Source organism: Centruroides sculpturatus, unplaced genomic scaffold (genome assembly GCF_000671375.1).
Source record: "Centruroides sculpturatus isolate CEXI.00-Female unplaced genomic scaffold, Cexi_2.0 scaffold1, whole genome shotgun sequence".
Classification (NCBI taxonomy): domain Eukaryota; kingdom Metazoa; phylum Arthropoda; class Arachnida; order Scorpiones; family Buthidae; genus Centruroides; species Centruroides sculpturatus.
Genome location: NW_019384326.1, coordinates 1,495,735 through 1,520,050, shown reverse-complemented (window position 1 = coordinate 1,520,050; position 24,316 = coordinate 1,495,735). Strand labels below are relative to the sequence as shown.

Here is a 24,316-nt window from a genome sequence, read left to right as displayed (position 1 = left end):
TAAAATATTTAAAAATGTTGGCTCGGACTGCATCAGATGCCTCACTTGAAATGGGAAGAACAAAGGAACGACAGTCACTCAAATAGAAATTAAGTATCCTGTTCTACACAATCCACAATACTGGGTAGCTACAGTCAGTTGTGTGTTAAACTAGTGAAGGGTTGAGTTTGATTTGCTTGACGTCAAACTAAATTGCCGCGTACTGACAAATATAAAAATATATTCTACTAGCTTCAACATTGACACGACAATCTAATATATGAAATCACTAATCATTATCTAATACTTGTTTGTATAGAAGCAATAATTTTGGCATCACGTTACAACCCAGACGATGTTTCTATTCCTTTACAGCATTCAATCTATGGAAATTGGTGTGTTTTTAATGTTATTTTTTGTTAATTTTTCCACAAATTAATTACTCAAGTACATAAAGATTCAGAAACTACACTGTTAAAGCTTTCAGATGATAATAAGTATCTCGCAAACTTCAATTTATCCCATTACAGATAAAAAGTGAATAAAAAATCTATGGAAAAATCAATCCAAATGAATCCCAAGATGACAAAAACCATTGATACAGTACAGTAAATTGCATTGGTCTGAAAACCTAAACTAAACCATCGTTTTTCAATTGCTAGTCCATGGTTTGACACTGGTCTGTGGAGTTTTTTTAATGTACTGCAAATAATTATAGTATAAAGTGTTTGTTTCTATCAAAATTTAAAAATTTTATCACATTTTTCTTGTTTGATTAACTGATTATGCTTTTACTTATTAAATATGCCAATTTATTTACATGACACGATTTTGTGTCGTGACCTTTGCTGTCAATTGGCAGCAAGCTTGTTAATTAGTTTTATTTATAAAAAATGAAAATAATTTTTTTTACCAATACATGGTAAAATATTTTGTAAATCCATCAGTCCATGATACATTTTGAGTCAAGAATCATTGCTCTAATGTATTTCAATTTAATTGCATGAAAATTTGCCTGTAAAATAATAACATAATCAAGATTTTGATTCAAAAAAACTTAGTCTACAAGTATAAAGACTAATTACTTTAAGATATTAGAAAAAAAAATGTCACATAATATTCTTATTCTTTAAAAGTAAAATGCTTATTATTTTAACATATTGGATGATTTCTCCATTGCCAAGTACAAGTTTTCTTTGTTTCAATGGTAAAAAATTATTTCAAAAATAAATACCGAAGCTTGCAATGTAGAAAACAGCTAAATATATCACTTTTAATGAAAATATACATTATTTATTCATGTTTTACATTTATGTAATTTTTCTTTAAAAATTACATAAATGCTTAAATTCCTATATACAACATGAACTCCATTTACTTTTTAAACTCCAATTTGCAAATGACACTTTGATTTTTAATATAAAATTTGCACGTTTTTGTATTGTTTGATAAAATTTCATCCTCATCTCCTATCTTAATGTATTGTAATTATTAGATAATGGCATCACTTGAAATGCTTTATTTTTGAAGTATTCGAGCAATGGTCGTTCCTGTATTCTCCTGATTGCACGGATATGATTGTGCTTTTTAAAATATAGCATATAAGCAAAATAACAAAATATAAGAAAGAATATCATGTATATATATTTATATATATATATGTATGTGTATGTACGTATGTATATATTTTAACTATCTTGGTACATGTAAAGATAAAAAGTGAAAATTTAATTTTCAGTTAAAATTTCATATTTAAAATATGCAATTATTTGGACCCTGTATTTTGGATAAAATGAAAGAAAAAAAATATAGTCATTTGCTATTATGCAAACAGTGAAAAGTTAATTCTGATGCACGCATGACAATTTTCACACAGACAAGATTATTATGTATTTGACGCAATTATGGCACACCAGCGGCATCGACTTTAAAGCTCAAATTGAGTTTTATAATTTGAAATATTGAGAAATTTAACAGCAAGATTATTTCTCTACTTATAAACACAGTTAACTACTGTCTTTCTGCGGATAGTCGAGAGATGTCAAGCAAATTTTGAGAATTCGTCACACTCTTTAAGATCATCCAGCGTGGTCTGTAGATCGTCCAGTGGCTGTTCTAATAGTTCAGTCATCGAGGTATGACACACCTCGTCAGAAGAATTCCAACCTCCCATCAAAACTTCGGGCATATTTTGCTGTGTACTTTGAGATAACAGTTTGCTCGGTTCCATCTGAGACATGTCGGACTCGTATTGGTAAGATTGAGAGACCGGAAAATGAAATATTTGGTTTACGACGGGTGTGGTCGGATATGACTTTGATATTACCGGAGAATTGACAGGAGAATTCTGATCTATCAACATCTGTAGCATTTTGTGAGGTGGAACGGACTGGCATCGATTTTCATTCAAACCAGATTGTCTGATAGGATGAAAATGCTGCATATTTTGAGAAAAATCATCTGTTAATTCAGTTTTGAATGCTTGACTGGAAGCCATTAATGAAGAATTTTGATTCATGTTAGCTTCCATACTTTCTGCATTATTTAACTGACAGATTATGTTAGGATTTCCTGTATTCAATTCTTGAGAAATTGATTCTGTAAAAGATTCAGGTATTTTGTTTTGCATTTCTTGAATGCAAATTAAATTTGGGGGCAAATCAAGGGTATGAACTGGAGAAAATGAAGAATGAACGCTACTGGTTCGATTTCCCAAAGTTGGATCACTGCTGAAATTGTACATCTCAAGTGATTTATCATGTTTGGAATATGTTGGGCCAGAAAAGTGCCTAGATCTCGATCCAAATGGATATCTGTTATAGTTTCTGACTTGACCTATATTGTGACTAGAGTGGTGCCTTAATCTGCTCACAGATGTTGATGCTTGTTGTGGAAACAAGAAAGGTGATTTGGGAGAGCTGTAGTTTTCATGACTGTCATTTAAAACAGGAATCAGTGTCTCCTGGTTATTTAACATAACAGACTTAAAATTTTCACGAGGCATTTGCAACTGATTTGACACATTGAAATTACGCTTCCTATCATCTTGTTTAATGGATACTGGCATTAAATTAAAAGATCTCTGAGAAGACATAGTGTTGCTTATCTGATTAATATTAGATATATTGTTATCTGGAATAAGTAATTTTGTAAGAGTAGAATTATTACTTGACAGTGACAAAACTGAATCAGGGTGAATCTTGTCATTATTTAATTCTTGAATGTATTCAGACTGCTTAAGTGATCTGTTATATGTTTCAGCTAAGAGGGATAATTTAGTAGAATGAAAATTATCTTTTTTCCATTGATCACCTGTATTAGGGAAAGGAAATTTCATCAATTCTGGTTTATTTAGTTGAATATCCTGTACATTTTTTTGATTTTCCTGTTGTGGTATCAATCCTGGAGCCTTATTCCCTTCAAGCAATTTTGACTGGTTAACTGGAATGGAAAAATCTTTCTCAAGAAGCATTCGTAACTGAGAAGAATCCATAATCTTGTTTTCATTTGAATTTGTGGAATGCTGGAGATTTAGACTTTCTGATTCAATATAAGTATCTAAAGAATTAATTTTGCTTGATGAAGATTCAGCTTCAGCAGTTGATATTTGAGAAATGTTATTAGAACTTTTTGAATCACAAGCCGATGAGATAGCATTCGAGTTAATATTAGAAGCAAATTCATTCATTCGAGGTCTTTTTGTATTTAATTCCGTAGAGAGATCATGTTTAAAATATTCTTTTTTATGGATTGATAAACTTTCATTACATAGGTTATCGCACTGATTAAAAAGATTATAAATTGCACTTTCATAATCTAATTTTTTAAATTCTACAGACTTACTTCTTTGATATTTTTGGATACATTTTTCTTTAGAAATATTATAATTATTATTTATATTTTCATTTTTAACATCATCATTAGTTGATATAGAAAAATGAGATGCATTCAACCCATTAAGATTATTAGAAAGTTGTTTAGTAACAGTAAGCAAAGCTTGGGAAGTTACTGGCATAACAGATGATGATTGAGAATTATTTACAGGTTCAATGGATGTAATATTTTGAGTATCTGCAGATGTTATCTTTTGTGTGTTCAATACATTCAGTTCCTGAACATTTGTTAGCTGCGTATTTGAACAGATTCCATTTTCTGTCATTCCAATTTTAAGACAAGTGTCGTCAATGCATTGCAATTTATTTTTCCTCTTTTGCCCCTTATTACATTCCTGAATCTTCTTTTGATACTGAAGTGGATTTTGTTTTCTTTTTTTATTAAAAGTATTTGATGTACTACCTGCAAAAGTAAACCATATTAAACTCTTGTACATCTGAAATGAAATATAAATATTGAATATTTACCTGTATCTTTGTTTTTAGTGGAAGGCAGAGATAGCAGTGAAAGTGCTGTAACTGAAGGCTTACCAATGTAAAAGTTTTCAACTAAATGTTTCGCCAGTTCTTTTATTGAGAAAAACTTTTTCGAAAGTAATTTTTCCGCCCATTCAAATATTATGTGGCAAGCTGCTTCATTGACTTCATTTGATTCTGTTTTGTTAGAATTATCCTATAAAATAACAAATGAAATGGATGAATGAATATTGTAATCAACTATTACTATAATTAAAAACAAAACACACATATAAATCTTCCCCAATATTAAAATCCTGTAAAGATGGTGGCTTAATGTTAAGTTTCTTTTTGAGTCCACTATAACAATATCTAGAACGAAAAAACCAGTTTATTCTTTAATAAAATCTGTTCAAAGTACACAAGATTCTGATTACTAGCCTGGAATTTCCTCGGGTTCCAAGTCTTCTCGGTTTGACGGATGGGAAGACATGTTTCATCACCTTCCCGAAATCGGCCGCACACAGAGGATCTAGCTTATTTGCTTCAAAATAGTTTCTGCATTGAAGAAAGTCAACAATTAACACTTAACATTATTGTAATTATTGCCCAAATTTAGCAAGTAATGCATGGAGATGCAGTGGTTCTGGAATTTGATTTCTCTTGCTTCCATTTTAAGACATCTCATTATCGTACAAATTTGAAAGTTTGCAATTTGCCACTGCATATTTCATATTAACACTAGAGTGCAAATTTCGAAGATAAATAAATGAATGCATGGTTATTTTTTTTCCCTACAGTAAGAAGATTTTTACCTATATTCTTCATATACTTCATGTTTTGGAAGTGAAATATCAGGATCTTCTTCCAGATGACTCTGAATCCATGTGTAAGTTTGTGCAACTTCTATGTCTCCTTTCTTACCCAGAGGATTACTCAAGTATCTTCTGAAATTATGATTAAGATAAATGAAATTAATAAATAGTCACACAATCATTGTTTAATATCAGTAATTAGTCAATAGGCTAATTACTGATAATAATAATTTATTATTTGAATTAATAAGATGTCATTCATATTTCAAGGAAAATAACTTTAAAGACTAGAGTAAAACATTATAAACAAATATTTTCATAATGTATCCAAAATATTCTAAATTCAAGTATGGCAGGTAATGGTTCTATTTGATATACAGAGTCTTACAAAAAAGAATGCTACCATTTTAAATTACTGTAATTATGTTAATTATTACTTGAGAAGTGTGCATTGTGTGCCAATTGATAGTGTAACTGTTCTAGTTTCATCTACCATCTGCACTCAAACATCTTTTTGTCTACTGCCTCTAGGAAGGACCATACACAGAAATGTTGATTCCACAACAGAGAAGGTGTTTGTGTTTTGTCTTCTGCAGTTTGCAAACTTGGAATCAGCCATCAAAGTGCAACAAGAATGTTTATCTTACATGATGGATCACTTTGAAACTGTCTGTGGATCATGTTTGCATGTTGCACAATGCTTACTGAATCCAACTTTGTGAACTGCACAACACAAAATGGCACTCTGTTGCAGTCACCATTTTTGTTTATAGTGCTTCCTAGAGGCAGCATAAAAAAATGTAAAACTCATACTTCTCAGGTAATAATTATTGTAATTCCTACCAGTTTAACTTACTATATTCTTTTTGGAAGATCCTGTATAAGAAACAATCTGACAAATATTCTCATTACTGTAAATGAAAATCATGGTACGATGTACACAGTTGGTGTAATGAAAACATTTTTTGCAGGTAAGGTATTATAGTAAATGACTAATATAATATTCTGATAAGTTTTCAGTCCTTGGCATCTGACATATAACTAGAAATCATAAAAAATCTGTACTGAATCTGTAAACAAGAGAGACTGTAAACAAAACAGTGTATCTTATTTACAGATAAGATTTCTAAAGTTAGATTCCTGATTTTATTTGATTGTTGAATTCAATGAACATGTTGTCCAATCTCTATCTGATATCTATTGGTTTTCATGACTTGACTATCATATTTATCATGTGCCTAGATCTGTTTAATATAAAAAGTATCATATCATTTTCTTTCACTGACCATTCCATTTTTCTCTGTATTTAGCAGAAAAGTCCAAACATGCAACATGTCATAGAAGACCCACCCAGAATTAACATACCAGCAACTGAAATTTATGATGTGGGTTATAACAATAAGTAAAGTACAGTACCTCTTAAGCAAATTCTAATTATTTCATTTTAAAATTTAAATATTAGAAATAAAGCATGTTTAGTAAAATAGTATTAGTAGAAATGTTTAGAATTAATTTTCCAAACATAATTACGAAAACAAATTTTTGGTTACATTTGTCTTCTTGTTTCCATGTTTTTAATATTTTCTTCCAACTCAGGAACTAAAATGTTGTCTTACAGAGCAATTCTTTATTGAAAATAATTTAATTCAATTTATAAGTTTCACAAAAGAAATCAGATGTGAAACTTATATAAAGGCACTTTTTCCACAATATTTATTTCAGATAGAATGCCCCTCATCAGTTTCTCAAAATTGCATATTTTATAGCCTGTCTTGAAGCAAGTCACAAAAGTATGTATTTTGTAGCAACTGATGAGAGATATTCTTTCTGTATCTAAGACTTAATATTATGGTAGTGTTATCAAGACTGTGTCTGAGACTTATCATCACTAAATATTGTACAAGCTACAAGCATTATGATGGTATATTATACATATCATACCACCTTTTTACCTACAACAAATTGTTCTATCCTTTTGTACTAAACATGGTGTTTCTATTTAAATTATTTCCTGTTTTGGATGTAAAACAGCTTTTGTTAAATTTCCTACAATAGTTATCTTTTTCATAACTTAAAACTTTTACATTCATGTATTTTATGATTATTATTTTATGATGATCATTAAAGGATACGTAAAAAGGTAGCGTGATATGTATAATGTAACATTGCTTGTACAATACTGAGATGTTTGTGATGAGACAGAAATGTGCTATCAGGAAAGGCATCTTAAGTAGAAATTTTTCATAAAAATTCTGCCCAAAATTTATAAAAAGTATACTGAAATATTCATTGAACTCTTCAGATCAAGTCATAAAAGATAAATGATTTCTACATAACAAAAAAAAAAAAAAATTTTTGATGACAGTTTGGGTGTTGGCAATTTTTTCTATTTAATGAATTTCTATCCATTTTATATTTTATGTAATTTTTAATTTTTAAAAAGAATATACCTAAAATTTATAAGTTATCAAAGATTCATTCAACAATTCTGGTCTACATACAACCAGTATGTAAATTTCTAATTTTGCCAAAAACAATCCACAAAAAGGATATATAATCAGCTAAAGTGTATTTTTGGTTTTAATTTGAATTTTTGCAAAATTTCAAAGTGTAATTTTATGATGTACAGTCGACCCCCATATAACACGGGTTCCTATAGTTTGGATTCCTATATCACAGCGAAAAAATTGCAACAGTATTCGTGCAAACATGCTAAAAAAAACTCCTATAATTCGGTAAAACGTCATCGCCGACTCGTGTCGTGACAGGATTGGTTGAATCTAGACCAATAGCAGATATTGCACAAACCGCTGAGTTTAAACGAGCAGCAGACCTACTAAAAACCATTTATTATTTAACGGCCATAAAAATTATATTTATATTAATGATGTCTCCAAAGTTCAGCGAATTTTTCGCAAAAAAAAAAAAATTTATCAGGAAGCACGTGAGCACCATTCGATGACAAGCTCCACAACGAAAACATGCTTAAGCAATGGCGTAGTCAAACAGTGCACACTCGGTAAGTAATCCTACAATTTTTTGTTTATAGCATAGTTTATATGGATTATTCCCAAAAAATTATACATATTTTGGAAATGTTGAGTTGAATTAGTCTAGAATCGATTAATTTTATGGAAGAAACCTTTCAAACAGCCGTAGTCCATAAACTGCATATGTGCCGGGCTGTGATTGGCTGGACTCGTAGAAAATGAATTCATAAAAACAGGAATGTATCTACCATGTTATGGGGGGGTCGACTGTATTTTATTGGCATTGAATGAACAAGTAAATGACCAGACACATTCCATACAAAGTTAGTATCGTAAAAAAAATTCCATATACAGTCACACCTCAGGTTTCAAACTTAATTTGTTCCTAAAAGTTGTTTGAAAACTGATTTATTCTCAAATCAAAACAAATTTTCCCATAAGAAACAATACAAAAAGAATTAATCCATTCCTGATCCCCAAAACAAAGCTTTTTGTTTTTACCTTTTTAGCAGCATTTTATGCATAAAAATGCCTACAAATGCAATATAATATTATCTATATCTATTTTATGTATATATTAAAAGCAAAATATTCCATCACCGCCAACTGACTGAAACTATCACTTTACAAAAAAGTGCTATTAATAGAGACTCTACTCTGTCTGGATAAAATATAACTAAATCAATCCAGATGGACAACAAGTACTTTATCCACACTTTCTGATATATTATGTTTCAATTGATTTGATTTAAATTTGAGTTAATCACCTTTAAACATGGATTCACAGATGTTTATATTACACAAATGTCAATTTATGTGGTTTTTATAAATTAATTTGATTTAAATTCAATTTTGATGAATACCAAAAAATGGTAATAGTATCTTACCCACAAGGGCATTGAAATCTAATTTGAATATCATCATCATTGATGATTTGTGTTGTGACGTCTAATGACGAGAGGCAATCTTCGCACCACTAACTTCTGAATTAGTAGTCCTGTCATTGATTGGTTGAGCCATCAACTTTCTTTAACACAGGAAGTATATGGAGTTGATTGTCTGTGTCTCTCTAATCTTTGGCTGGCTCTTGCTTGTTCAGCAATTGAGTTATTGTATGGCAACCAGGGTCAAATATAGTGTTCAAAATTTTGTTTGTAAACTGAACTGTTCAAAACCCATGGTTTGACTGTATAACAACATATTTTGTAAAACTTATGGACTGAATTAAATTATTTTCAATAAAGAATTGCTCTGTAAGACACTTTTTACTTCCTAAATTGTAATTTAAAAGAGAAATTTTGATTACAATTATAGAAATTTCTAAACAATGATAGAAAAATGCTTTTTTTCTTCTTTTAACTATTTGTAAGTTTAAATAGATTTAATTCTGGTTTTCTAATAATACATAAGAAATGTTTTCAAAGTATACTTACTGTCTTGTTACGTCAATATTTGGAGTTGATCCTGTAGGAAGCTGTACATATAAAAACAATTTTTCAAGATCAGAAAGCTGCCCAACTTCATCCTGTAAAAATTTGAATAATATTACAAAATATGGATTTTATAAGCAAACCTGCTAACTTTCAAATTTACAGCATTAAGAATTACAATTTTCAATACTTTTATTTTTGTAATATTGAAATAAAATTTTAAAAATAATATCTAACCATCGTTTTTCAATTGCTAGTCCATGGTTTGACACTGGTCTGTGGAGTTTTTTTAATGTACTGCAAATAATTATAGTATAAAGTGTTTGTTTCTATCAAAATTTAAAAATTTTATCACATTTTTCTTGTTTGATTAACTGATTATGCTTTTACTTATCAAATATGCCAATTTATTTACATGACACGATTTTGTGTCGTGACCTTTGCTGTCAATTGGCAGCAAGCTTGTTAATTAGTTTTATTTATAAAAAATGAAAATAATTTTTTTTACCAATACCTGGTAAAATATTTTGTAAATCCATCAGTCCATGATACATTTTGAGTCAAGAATCATTGCTCTAATGTATTTCAATTTAATTGCATGAAAATTTGCCTGTAAAATAATAACATAATCAAGATTTTGATTCNGTGTACAGTAATTTACCTGATAAGACAGACCTCAGAAAAATACTTTATGAGAGCTTTTATACTTTTATAAAGCTGTCTATAATGAAAATTAATTAACTAAGGATTTTTTTGCCCTGCCAGGGTGTGGCCGAGTTATCCGGAGTGCCGGGTTATCGAGAGCTGAGTTTTCGAGGTTCTACTGTATTTTAAATCAAACTAAATTTTGATTCCTGTAAATTTCTGGAGTATATTTCATGCTCTAAAAATTTGTCAATAGAAAAAGTAATAAGTGGAAGAAAAATATAATTTTTATCATTTGAAAATATCTTAAAACATAGTATCTAAAATGATAATTTTATTTTTTAAACAGCAGATAAATTTCATTAAGACTAGACAGAATTTTTTATAATGCTAATTGAAATAAATCAAATTTCATAACCAGTTTCTTTTATGCTTCTTTAGAGCATTTCAAAAAATTATTAAGATATATTTGGGCATAAAAGAGAATTCAAAACAATTTCCTTTCTAATTTTGTAATTAATATTTATGTTAAATTCTTTTGACAGTACTTTAATTTCTCTTACAGAAGCATAATACTAGTAAACAATAAGCATAATCTCTAATTTTTCATTCTTCTATTTTTATACTAAACATAATTTTTTAGATTTTTATAAATCATCTTTGGTTTTATGATTTCTGTAAACTTCTAAAGCTGGAACTGCCACACATTAACAAGAAAAACCTTAAACATTCTTACAGCAAGATAATGTTTTAATCCAAACAAGAATGGTGAACATTTTTGGCCTCTTTCCAAGGGCCAGAAATGTTATCTTGCTGGAAGAGTGTTTAAGGTTTTTCTTGTTAATAAATTTTAAATGTTCATCAAGAAATTGGTACAATTCAAAAAGTAATGGTTCAAATTATATTGTTATTTATTTTCATACTTTTGTTTGTATAATGTAATGTTTTAATCTTCTAAACAAATCATATTCCTAATTGTTAATAAAGAATTTTATCGTAATATAGCAAATTTTTAAATCAGTGTTTCTACAAGACAAATGTAATTAATGTATTTTAAAGAATCAGCTACATTTGTATGTACAATATACTTAAATATAGTTCCATTTGTGACTTAAAGTCATTTTGTTTTATGTAAGAGGTATGTGTGTATGTATTAATTATGGAGCTTGTTGTATATATTATTAATATTTACTTGTAATTATTATACTACACTATAAAAAGCTACTGTATTTTACAGTAAAATGTAGCTTTTATCTAGAAAAAGGCTGAGGGGAGAATTGCATCTTATATGTGAAGTTGTGATCTCCCATAGGCTAATTAATTTCCCAAACAGTATTCCTTAGGCTACAGTAACACGAACCTAGCCCAACTCTTGAATAAAAATATTATTTAATGAAAATGTCATTTGATTTGTTTTCTGAAACCATGTTTTAGTATTTATTGACTGTTGAACACAAGATTGTGTTATTAATTAAACACTGAATAAAGATGGAAAAAACCAAGTGTCTAATTAATAACACAAGATTGTGTTATTAATTAGACACTTTAATTAATAACACATTATTATTTAATTAAGCATATTATTACTATTATTTGCCATAGCTAAGCAACATTTTCATGCATTAATGTAAAATATTTTAATGGTAATTAACTGTCAATGCCTTATTTATCAGAAAAAAAAAGGAGAGTTTAAAAGAAAAGTGTGCATTCTAATTTTACTTTTTTTAACCGGGATACAGTAAAATACATTTAGGAGTAAGTGCCAAAGATAAAAGGTATCTTAAATTAAGTACACTAACTACTTTTTTCCTATATATTCTATGCTAGAATGGGAGTGAATCTTGAGTTATATGCTGTAAAAAAAAAATACAGTACTTACTAAAAAAATATAAAATTATATTTTTTTAAATAGTTTGTTTGTGATAAAAATAGATAAAAGTTAAAATAAATGTGTGCTAGAATTTTTTTAGATTAAATCAATCTTCACAACAACATAAAATCTTAAATGTAAAATACTTACAAGCAAATTTAAAATTTTCTTTTTTGATTCGTTACTGTAAAATAAAAAGAAAATATTTTATTGATCATATTTTGATTTGATTTATATTTATTCAAATAATTTTTACAATAAAATTTAATAATAAAAATTACAAGTTGATTTTAATCTTTACGTTAATGCTAAAAACAGATTTACAATTACGCAGATGTCATATGGCTTTAAACTAAACAAATGAATTCATTTCATTTCAAGAATTGAAAAAATTTATACCTGAGACTCACAAGTTAGTAGCTTAATTTAACTTCCTTACGAATGATTGAAGAATTAAACACATACAATAGGCTGCATTTATTCGCCACTGAACAAAGCCAAATCATTTTATTGTATTGGTCAGACTAACGTCATTAGAATAAATCAATTTTAACCTTCAGAGAGTGAAATAATAATTATGTATGCTACCAAGTCAAATTTTAGGAAATTTACAGCAAGTTACCATAAATATTGTCACACATTTATGTATTTGAGCAATGATTATTTAATAAAGTATTAAAAAAATCACAGCTTCAACTATTTACTACTAGTAAATTATTTACAGTTAATCTTCCTAGTAATGTTTATATATAAAGTATAGGATATTAAGTCTAAACATTACAAGTAATCTAATCTACACAAAATTATTTAGCGAGTGATAAGATTTCAAGTGCACAGTTTTATTATCATCGTCTATTCCCACATAGTTTTAGATCCTCCCCTTAAAAATTAATTTTAAGAAAGCCATCACCCAAAAAATTTATCTATACAAGTTTTGTAAACAAACTGCCAAAAAAAAAAAAAAAACATCCTTAGATGATTATAATTTAAGACGAGGAAGTGAGAGGATAAATTATACATAAAAACACTGTTGCTTCATCATTAGTAATGTAATAAATAATGAAAATGGTAGAACCTTTATTTTATTTTAAAACTGAATAAAAGTTCTTTAAATATTTAAATCGAAACATGCAATCATTAATTAATTAAATAAAAAGTAGACGACCGAAAATATTTATCTTGGAATATTTTTATCTTGCACTAAATTGAAGATAAGTCCTTTTCGTGTATAAAACTTTTTCGTATTTTTACAGATTAATATTGTCGATAAAATTGTTTTTGTTTGTTTGTTTATGAGATTAAAAAAAACTGCTACAAGACTGTTTATATCAGCTAAGCTGCTTATGGCCGGCCAGCTGTAAGTGCAGTTTTAATTTGAGAACATATATAAGCATGTTGAATGTGATAATGAACTAGATTATATATTTACCGCATTAGGATAAACATTCGTACATACAAATAAAGTAATTTAAATATTTAATACATTTGTAGTTTAGAATTTTTGAATGTTACTCATCTATTTCTAAAATTAATAGACCATTATATTCTTAATTAAAGTAAATTCATAAATATTTATATTATAAGATAAATTTGAAAAATACCTTTTTTTGAATCTAGTTTTTATTTAGAGAAGTCATTCAAGAAAGAATTTCGACTGTTCTTTGTTTGCTCAGAATCATTGGAACTACTCTATTCAATCTGTTATATACTTTTAGTACTAACAAAATCTTGAAATGCACTATAAATTATTTGTTTAGGTTTTGATATAAATTCATACTAGATAAATGCTTCAAGAATGTTAATTGCAATTAATTTAACAAACTTTAAAAAGTCCGAAATGCATTATCTGGTATTTATTAATTATAAAATCATGTTAATTATATTGTAAATTCTTCAAAAAATCAAAAAGGACATGATTCCTTTCAAGATTTAAATAAAACATTTCTTTATGTCTAATCTGATAAGGTATATCATTTAGTAGAAGTTTGTTAATCTGGCTACTACAGGATCGGCGGTGCTGAATTATTGAAAATACCACATTATTAGATATTTTTGTAAAGTTTTATGTAATCCAAGCATTGCATACATTGCTATATATTTTGTACCAGCACATATTGTGGTATGCTTCCAATCTGTTTACACACACTTCAATCAATCTGACAATAATATAGCATATGACTTTACCAAGTTAAGATTGATTTAAAAATGAGCAAAAGTGTTAATGAATACATTATTATCTGGGGCTTTTAGCAACTAATTCACAGCTGCCGAGTAAAGTAAACACACTCCCAGCAATCTTAAAACACAGCAAACATTTACTAGAATGTTGGCATTCCATTGTATATTTTACTTGTGGAAGATTGTTGAAAATGTTAAAGTTATTAAAATTTTTGCTGTTTTAAGGCTGTTTAAGCATGTTTGGCCTTTAGCATTTGGTGTGCTAAAAGTCCCAGGCCTGGCATGTACGCAACATGAATATGTTGAGTGTTACGTAATATAAACTTGTTCAGCAAATAATCTCACCAAATACAGTATATATGTACACCTCAAAATATTTGTATTGCTATACAAATAACATGAGGTTAAGCACTTAGAAGAAAGAGGAAAAAATATATGTGGATGTTAATAGGAAAGTAACTTTAATTCAAATTCATTATCATTTTATAGATATTAATAAACTGTAGATTAATTAAAGCAAACTATAATCAACTCCTTAATAAACCTAAATTTCAACAGTTAACTCTTATAAAACGTGTCATATAAATTTTCTAACAGTATATTAACCAAAACAAATTCCATCAGATAACTTTTACTAATAAGTAAATTATGCTGATATCATTTATTCTCCTCATAATGTATGTGAATTATAATAAGACATTATTAATTAATGACAGCTTGTTTATGACATAATAATAATATAATAATCTCTTCCAGCTGCTCCAGGAAATTTTATTATTAATATATATTTTTGTTTTAAGTTTTAAAACTGGCTAAATATATATATAAATTAATTTAACAAACAATTTCACTTATTAAAAAAAGTCCTTTAACTATTGCTAAAGAAGCAATCAATATTCAATTGTTTCCTGTTTCTTCCCATTATAACATCCCATATATAGACATTTTATCAAAACAAAAAAAAAGTTGGCAATGTTGTTGCTAGATTTTCCTACATTTTTATTTGTTTTATCTCTAATGATTTTTTAAAATAAATTATTATAAGAAAAAACTTGTTTTAGAATTAAATAATGCAATGATAACAACAACAAGTATTCAGAACACTAGCTTATCTGCAGAGATTATAATTAGCACAGTGCTAATGATTCTAAATAAATCAATACATTTTAGAAAAAAAAAAAAAATGAAGAAAGGCTTGAATCACTTAAGTGTAAACTGTTTAAAAATTGAAAAAAATTATTGATTTAAAAACTTATGTTTGGCAGCCGTAACAGATTTTTTTGTATAGTCCAAGGTTGAAAAAATACTGAAGTAAACTATTATCAGCTGGACATTTATAGGACTACATTACGTTCACTCAATAATTAGATACAAAGCAATTTGGCTGGAGGTAGGCAGTTAAGCTGCCATCTCTGTCCACTAAATAATCCACCAGATCGTTCAGTAATATGAGAGTATTGAGTTGTTGAATATGTTATTACATGTACATCCTGAGCTGAAGTAAACTATTTAAAATTACAATTAGTTTAGCCAAATTGCTAGCTTTTTACAGTGAGTATGACTATTTGGTCCCTAAAACAATCTCCAAAACTAATCCCCTATTTATCAATTACATGCAAGACTTACCATCTTGATAAGATTTATTACAATTACTTTCTTTACTGAGATATCAATAATAAAATGACAACTAATTTTAATTCAATTTTTAATAATTAGATAATTTTATCAAATAACTAAATAAAACTTGAGTATTATTACATTAAAATTAATTAATTTATTGAACATTTATTTGTTCCATTTTACCAGTACTTCCTATTTGCTTATTTAAAGATAAAGTTGAATGAGCCACTGTAGTTAACCCTCACAAGATTTTTTTCCTAATGATTATAACAATGGAGTCATCTTTTTCAGTTTTAAGTTTATGTTGGAAAATATAATATTTAGATTTGTGTCATGATTCAGTTTTATTGAAATTTAAGGTACAGTACATTCAGCATGGGTGCATGAAATGCACTTGTAAGGCTCCAGGCTAGGTCCAAACCCCTCACCTAAATTTGTTTAAAAATATTTAAAGGATATAAAATATTGTCAGTTAAAGTTTATATTTTGACAAGAACTGAAATAAACAATGTAAGATCAACCTCTGGTTGGGATTAAAATGTGGTGTCATATTAAACATTGGCAATTGACCTCTCTCATGGTCTGATTGGTCTCGATTTTCACTTGAAAACGGGTAGAGACCAATCAGAAAGTGTGGATGTGGGACTGAGATTAATTGGAATGAGTGACTGAGGAATAAAAACCGACATCCTGAGAACACAAGGTTTTTTTTTCACAAAAAGATCTGTTCTTTCATGGGGATCTGTTAGTTCTTTTTCATAAAAGATCCAATCCCTCCATGAATATTCATAAATTGTGTGAGTTTAAAAGAATTCTATCACTATGGTGATAGAATTCTTTTAAACTCACACTAATGCGCATTGTTTGTGCACTTCCTGTTCGTCATCACCAGTGAATGTTGGGCACCACTGTTTATCATTGCTAGTGCAAGCATTTTTGTTCCATTCATTAATACATGAAACTACTATTCCTGTAAAGTAAAAACTGTGTGTGAAGATGGATTCTTCTCTAGAAAAGTGTCAACGGAAATTAGGAACAATGTATGTCGATTCCGCAACCGAGAAAAGTTTAAAAGATAGATTACTTTAATATTTGTTGAATCTTTTACAATCTTATTTTGAAAACTTTTCAAATATTGTGTTATTATATGCATCACATTCTGCCATCTTGCTCGGGATAACTCTTGCTTGGCATGCAATGCACTCAGTGCATTAATTTATAGTGTATGGTGACATCATGCAAAATATATCTATGATGTCCTATCAATACAATGGTATAAGCAAACGAAAATAAACAGGAAACATTAGAAAACAAAATATTTGCAATTTTAAAACAGTCTATTTTTCTAATGTTCTTTCNCGGGTCCCATCCCTCATCACCCGGCCGCCCCATTGTGGGCCTGGCCGAACCCATAATTGGCTTGCTAGAAAAAAAAAGGCTTTCTTAGTGCCCATAGGGCGGAAAGAGTTAAATAATTAATTTGCTTGTTTTAGTATGAAATTGCAAAATATTTTCTATTTCAGGTTTACCAGTTAGAAAGGTTTTGAAGTAAACAGCTGCCCCTACATTAACCTCTTGACCATCCGGCCATCTTGAAGAGAGGAACTAAGAATTGTTCTGAATGGTGTACTGAGTCGGAACCGAGTTAGCAACGTGTGTAAAAATGGCGGATGGCATAATCATCACAGTTTTATAATGATTATAAAATATATCTTTAGTGCAGCCATTTTGAAAATCGCACAACGCTACAAAAACAATGACGTCAGTAATAGAAGTTAGCACAGACCAAACAATTTGCAAGAATTCTGCGATACTGAACACGGCTCAGATCTGTCTGAGTGACGTCTAAAGAAACTTTATTGATCTCAACTCACAAGATGATTTGAATAATCTTTTCTTACGAATTTCGCCGAAGTTGTTGAACTTATTATTTCTATTTGTGATCGAAGAATTGGCCAATTAGATATACTCTCAATGTTGCTCTCCATCATGTGACATAACTCAGACAACTGAAACATGACTGAGAAAACATTACAGTCAGGTATGCATTTTCTAATGCGTTCGGTTGACGTCAAGGAGCGCCATGATTTCTCATATCTGACTTTACAAACACGTTTCAGTCAAACAAACTTAGATTTCTGACTTTTCGAATGGGCCCAATAATATGTTTTCTAAACACAAGGTCATCAGAACAGAGAGGTGAAGATTTTTCCTTTGGCCAGAAGAAAACTTAGGGGCCTGTACTGATAACCCTTATAAATTAATGTTCCTTTTACTAACTAAAAATGAAAGCTCTAAGACTGTTTTAATAAAGAAACATTCTATTTGTTTCTCAAACAAAAGGCAAAAAGGGATCCACTCTACCTTCGGGCATCATACAAGCACTGGAAGCTGCTGCTTGAAGTGCCCCAATTCCATCAGTGGCCGAGTGGATAAAACCATCAAACACTGGTATTTGGTCGTAGGTTTGTGCCTCGCCAACGGATTGGCTACGTAGAGTTTTTCAGGTTTTCTTCGCGTTAGCAACACCTAAATAGTAGGCGTTAATTCCTCATAAAAGGGACCATTTGGCGTATACAAATAAACGAAACTAAAACCAAAGCTAAAGTTCCATAATAGTGAGTAAACTATCTTCTTATCCAACGTTAGGAGGGCCAAAGGGTCAATCTGCTGCTCTCACAAACCCAGATTTGAATCCAGGTTGAAACTTTTTCATCGGACAAACCTGTCCTCAATATGGCCAGTCTGTCATGCCCATGTCAGAGTATGTATTTATATAAAATAATTTAAATAATGAAAATAATCTGACACATACATGGCTACTTTAATTAATAGAAATTCCGCACAAGTTACGGTTTTCTTGTTTATGGATTTATATATAGAATGTGTTTCTTTTTTCACGAAATAAAGCTGAATAATCATTGCAAATTTATGTACTTCCGGATAAATAAAAGAATCTCACGTTATCGACTATCACACAAAGAATAATCACGCAATCCTTCCACTGTGTTTGTTTGTTTAGTTAAGTTATGGCAATGTAACACGTGGCGATATGACTGGGATGCCTTCCGGAAGGTTTTTTAAAAGATAACTGGCCCCTATTCAGGATTTACAGACGTGGAGAAAACCCGAAAAACTTCACATGGCCAGCCTGTCCTGGCGAGGCTCGAACACATGACCGAATTCCTAGTGTTCAGAGAACTGAACCGATTGGCCACTGGTAGGCCCCCTTGACTGTGAATCAGTCTCTAAAATTTTGTATTAGTTTGCTGTTCATTTATTTATGTCAATTTTTAATACTTATGTAATTTAATTAATGGATTTGAATCTGAGAAAAATTTGATAATATTGCTATTTATGTGTTGGCCGAATGGGCGAGTGGCTAAGTTTGCTGCCTACCAGTAGCGTGCTGTGACATTCGATGATAGGGAAGCTGTGTTTCTGTAAGAAGCCGACTTCCAGGGGCAATCAGTTAATTGCGCGTTAGTGATGGTCTAGGGCAGTGTTCCGCGACCGGTGTGCCGTCACAAGGTGAAAGGTGTGACATGAACTTTTACATATTCTATTAGTCTCAAGCTTTGTTATGTTTATTATGCTTGTATTTCATTCACTGATGAAATAAGATAATGTTAAAGCAATAAACACGTATGTCGTCCCAGTATTCACTTATTCTTTTGGAGTTATACATTGGACTCACACAGATCTTGAGCAACTCCAAATGAAAACAAGAACACTTACTAAGCATAAACAACATCATCCTAAATCTGTCATAGAAAGATTAACCATTCCATGTAAAGATGGCGGACGTGGCCTGATCGACATAGTTAACCTCCACTACAAAAAAATACAGACATTGAGAGAGTTTTTCTACTAAAAACAACAAACATTACAGTTGCATAAAGCAGTAACTCTAGCAGACTCAAATAATACACCATTAGATTTACATTCACAACGTATGGACACGACACAACATATAAATAGCATAGACATCGTTACGCAATCGTGGGAAGAGCCTACACGGCTAGCATCTCCATATCAGCCGAAATAAGAAGAAAAAGAAGGAAGAAGGAAAAACAATCGTGGGCTCAAAAGGAACTCCATGGCAGACATCCTTACGACCTGGCCCAGGATTTTGTTAACAAAACTGCGTCAAATAGCTGGTTAGCTCGAGGATGCCTCTTTGGGGAGACGGAAGGATTCATGATTGCCATACAGAGGATCAGATCATAAATACTAAAAACTACAGAAAACACATACTCAAAGATACAACACTCACAAATGACACATGCAGAAAATGTCACATCATGCCAGAAACTATACAACACATCACTTCTGGTTGCAAGCTCTTGGCACAGACAGATAATTTACATAGATATAATGAAGTAGCAAATACATCAAGAGCTTGCAAAGAAACATCAAATTATTAAACATCCACGAACAATATTACAACTACATTCCACAGACAGTATTGGAAAACAACGCGCACAAAATGTACTACGACAGCCATAATCACAGATAAAACAATTTACCACAATAGTACTTACCTTACGTCTCATTTACAAACACAATAAAATCACATAAATTATAGACATATCTGTTCCAAACACTCACAATGCACTATACATGCAATGAAAAAATCAGCAAGTACACAGAACTCGCCCAGGAAATAAGGCATCTATGGAGGATAGATAGGGTTCTCTCCTCTACAGGTGTCATACCACACACGCTACACATAAGCCTGGAAACATTAAATTTGAATAGAAACACATACATCACGCTACAGAAGGCCACTATATTGAATACATGTCATATTGTTAGGAAATTCCTAAATACAGACACACACTGACACACTTATTTAATTTTTGTCTTGTTTTGGTTACTATGCTGTGTCCGGCGTAATACACAGCCATCGGTGTCAACCGAGTGTAACTCACGAAACTCAACATAATAATAATAATAATAGATTTATGGCATTACGAAATTCTACTAATAGTATCATATCATACATTTTTGAGGGGAATAACATTTTGGTGTGCCGTGTTGAGTCATATCGAGTCAGAGGTGTGCCGCGAGTAGAAAAAGGTTGCAGAACACTGCCTTAAACAACCTATCGCGTACCCCCCAGGGGTAAGCGTACCACGGGTTGGGAATCGTTGGTCTAGGTCCATTCGTATCGTTTATTCGATAAGCCAATAAAAACTGTAGACTTCTCTAAATGTATTTGTAATATCACAATTACATTCCTAATCGCTAGCCACAATATAAGGGCTAAAATTAAAAAAAAATAATAAAAACTTGGTAAAATAAAATGCGTGGTGGATATACATGCCTGGTACAAAATATTCTTCAATTGTATGAATATACTTTTAAAGAAAATTATAATTAAGTATAACTTTGTAAAGAAACGTATATAAAAATAACATAAAATCTTTACTTTTTAAATCTTAAGGAAAATAAATTCTAGAGCTTTTTCTGTACCTCGTGCATCTCTCTCATTCATTAAATTTAGTTGTAAATGATGCTGTCAAAGTAACAGTTAATTTTTTAACATTATACAAGAATTGTACACGTTTTTTTTCATACATCCCCTTACAGTTGGACATACGAAATCGTAATATCACTGGTTTAACATTGAAATCCGTAAGTAATATAAGATTGGAAAGGGGAATAATAATATCAAATATTTTAATGGAATTTTTAAAACTCCTGTCAACTATACAGAACTATCATAAAAGCATCATACCCGTAAATTCTTATCGGTTGGGTTAAGTTATAAATCTACTCGTAATTCACGTAACCGGGCGAGGGCGGCCAAATATCTAGGGGGGCAGGCGGCTAACAGCCCAGAACAGAATTGGAAGCGTTATATGTGTGTAGCTTCCACTAACTAAACCGGGTGAGGTTGGTGCTCTGTAAAGCGCATACGCGAATGAGTATAATCTGGTTGTTTGGAAGATGACAATACAGCACTTCCATTTCGCCACTAACATTCGAATATACAATAGCAATCTTATCGAGTGGATTAAACCACTGAACAATAGTAGTTGGTCACGGGTTAGCGCCTGGACAAAGGGGTTGGCCATGTGGAATTTTCTGAATTTTCTTCACGTTTGTAACACCTAAGCAAGGGACAGTTTTCCCTTAAGGCCTCCGCAAACTGGTCAAAGCAAATTCGTTCGATAATCGCCCGCTTGATGGCCATCGGTTGCTGGTCATCGACTCAACGTCACTTTATGTCAAATTTTATCTCGTTCTTTTTTGATGGAAGTATATCCATACTCTTCGATGAAAAGTAGACGGCCCATTCGACGTCTATCAGATTCAAGAGGTTTGATTTTTCGGGCTGAGGTGAACGACGCTCGTGTGCATGTTTTTTCTATATACTCTTTTTGCCCTGTGGGCATTAATTAAGAGGGCCTTTTTTCATCAATCTCCTTGGGATTGCTGGAAAAAGCCCTTCTTAATATGGCAAATCTAAAAAGCAAAATATGCCCTCTAAAAAACAAAATATGGGTTTGGCCAAGCCCACAATGGGGCGGCCGGGTGGTGAGGGACGTAGCCCAACATATCCAGACGGACAAATGTATAACGCTTTCAATGATTCTATCCAGGGCCGGCAAGCTTCCCTATCATGAAATGTCACCGCACGCCACTGCTGTATACAAATAAACCGAACCAATCGAACACAAATTTAAAAGACATTTTAGAGAATAAAAACATTTCTACAAACAACAGATTTTTTTCATGCTTCATTTATAGTTTATTGGAACAATTTCAACTTATTCATTAATTACATTTTTTAAATGGTGTATCACAAATAATTCATTGCAATTTTGGAAATATCGGAGAATTTTTACTTTATTTTTTACCAGCAGATTCTGAAGCACCAGCTGCTGCAGATTTTCCCATGGTCTCGCCAATTTTGATGGCAGCACTTGACATTCCTTCGCTTGCTCCAAGTCCAGCTTTAGCAGCGTCGTGGCCTGCCTTCTGTCCACCATCGGCTCCTCCTGCGGCAGCCCCGATTCCTTCTCCCACATTGGCATGGGCAACTGCAAAAAGAAGAAACAGGAAAACTACGATTTTCATCATTTTCTTCGATTGCTTCTTCGGTGAATTATGCTCTACTTAATTTAGTTGCAGCTTTTATATACGATTACTCCACACGCTTCCACCAATGAGCTTCGAGTGATGTTCCTTCTGCATGTTTACCAATGTTCAAAGAGTTTGGAGATTCACGCGATTTCCTTATTTGTTCAGCTTCTATGCAGCTGTGTACTTTTATCCTGATCTAACAGTTAATTTTCCGTGTAAACTGCCGCATTCGACAAAATAATAAAACTGACAGAAACTTGTGTCTTAAATACAGCTTGATTATAAAAAATAGCCCACCAGTGGTCGATTGGATAAGACAACAAGCTGACCACGTGAAAGTCTTGTCGGAAAGGATCCTCCTTCAACAGATCATCCACGTGTCGCATTGTCATAATTCAATAAAACAAACCGACAATGAACAAAAATTTACAAACACAAGACACGTAATAAAAATAACTTCGTTATTAATCGTTAGATTAGGGACTCAGCTTGGTTTCCGGGTTAAATTAGATTAGGGTTTGTTAGCTTTAGTCGTCTGGTTAGGTTCGTCCTAGGTTTTGGTAGGTTAGTGAGTAAGTTAATGTTTAAAATAAATAAATAAAAATACAAAAAATGGGGTCTTGCTCGTTTGTCTTCTGTCGGTCCATTTGTCTTGTCTATTTTGTCATTGTGTTCGTTTGTTTTCACACTGTCTATCTAGCTGTTAATTAATATTATTGAGATTCGCGCTCTTGTTCACTTTTATTAGTATTAAGTAGATATAAGTCTTCCTACTAACAGTCACTTGGCACTAACTTCTACACTTAGCAATTCGTGGCGGCACTCAACTATTGGTGTTCGCTACACTCCGGTTTTCTTGCAGTCTAAAAACTGCTTGCCAGCAACAAACGTAGAGGGTACAGTAGCCATATGTATGCTGTTCAGAGGAATCCTACCTTTCTCTACTGTGTATCTCCTCTCCCCTCTTCCCTTACCCTCTTTTTCGCCGGCTAAACACCTTGTGTACAGCCGATGTCTTTCGTGTACGTATATATGTATGTAACGGGCAAATTTCGCTTAGAAAGTCCTCTCGGGTGGTATCCCTTTTTGGCAGATAGCACGTGTATTGCGTTGCCAGATCTCATCAAACCAAACCAATTTCTAGAAAATATTACTGATATACCTTCAATATGCATGTTTGAAATAAATTCTTAAAGAATTGTTCTTGTTTGTATGCGGAAATGCGACACGTAGGCGATCTGCCGAAGAGGGAGATATCTCGGGAAAGGTCGTGGGTTCACGCCCTTTGGAGAGGCATGAACCCACGACCAGTGTTCAGTGATTTTATCAACTCGGCCACTGGTGA

The 24,316-nt window shown here is 31.3% G+C and overlaps 1 protein-coding gene across 1 annotated transcript; it reads right to left on the bottom strand.

Moving 5' to 3' along the window:
- Window positions 1–225: 225 nt before the first annotated feature.
- Window positions 226–23,082, bottom strand: LOC111627450 (uncharacterized protein DDB_G0283357-like). The gene is made up of 10 exons (XM_023371022.1): window positions 23,037–23,082; window positions 22,746–22,928; window positions 16,726–16,846; window positions 12,229–12,259; window positions 9,567–9,658; window positions 5,144–5,275; window positions 4,770–4,886; window positions 4,619–4,700; window positions 4,341–4,545; window positions 226–4,275 (listed from the first exon to the last, which is right to left on the bottom strand). The coding sequence occupies exons 1-10, from the start codon at window positions 23,080–23,082 to the stop codon at window positions 2,021–2,023; spliced, it is 3,264 nt and encodes a 1,087-aa protein (XP_023226790.1). The 3' UTR covers window positions 226–2,020.
- Window positions 23,083–24,316: the final 1,234 nt, after the last annotated feature.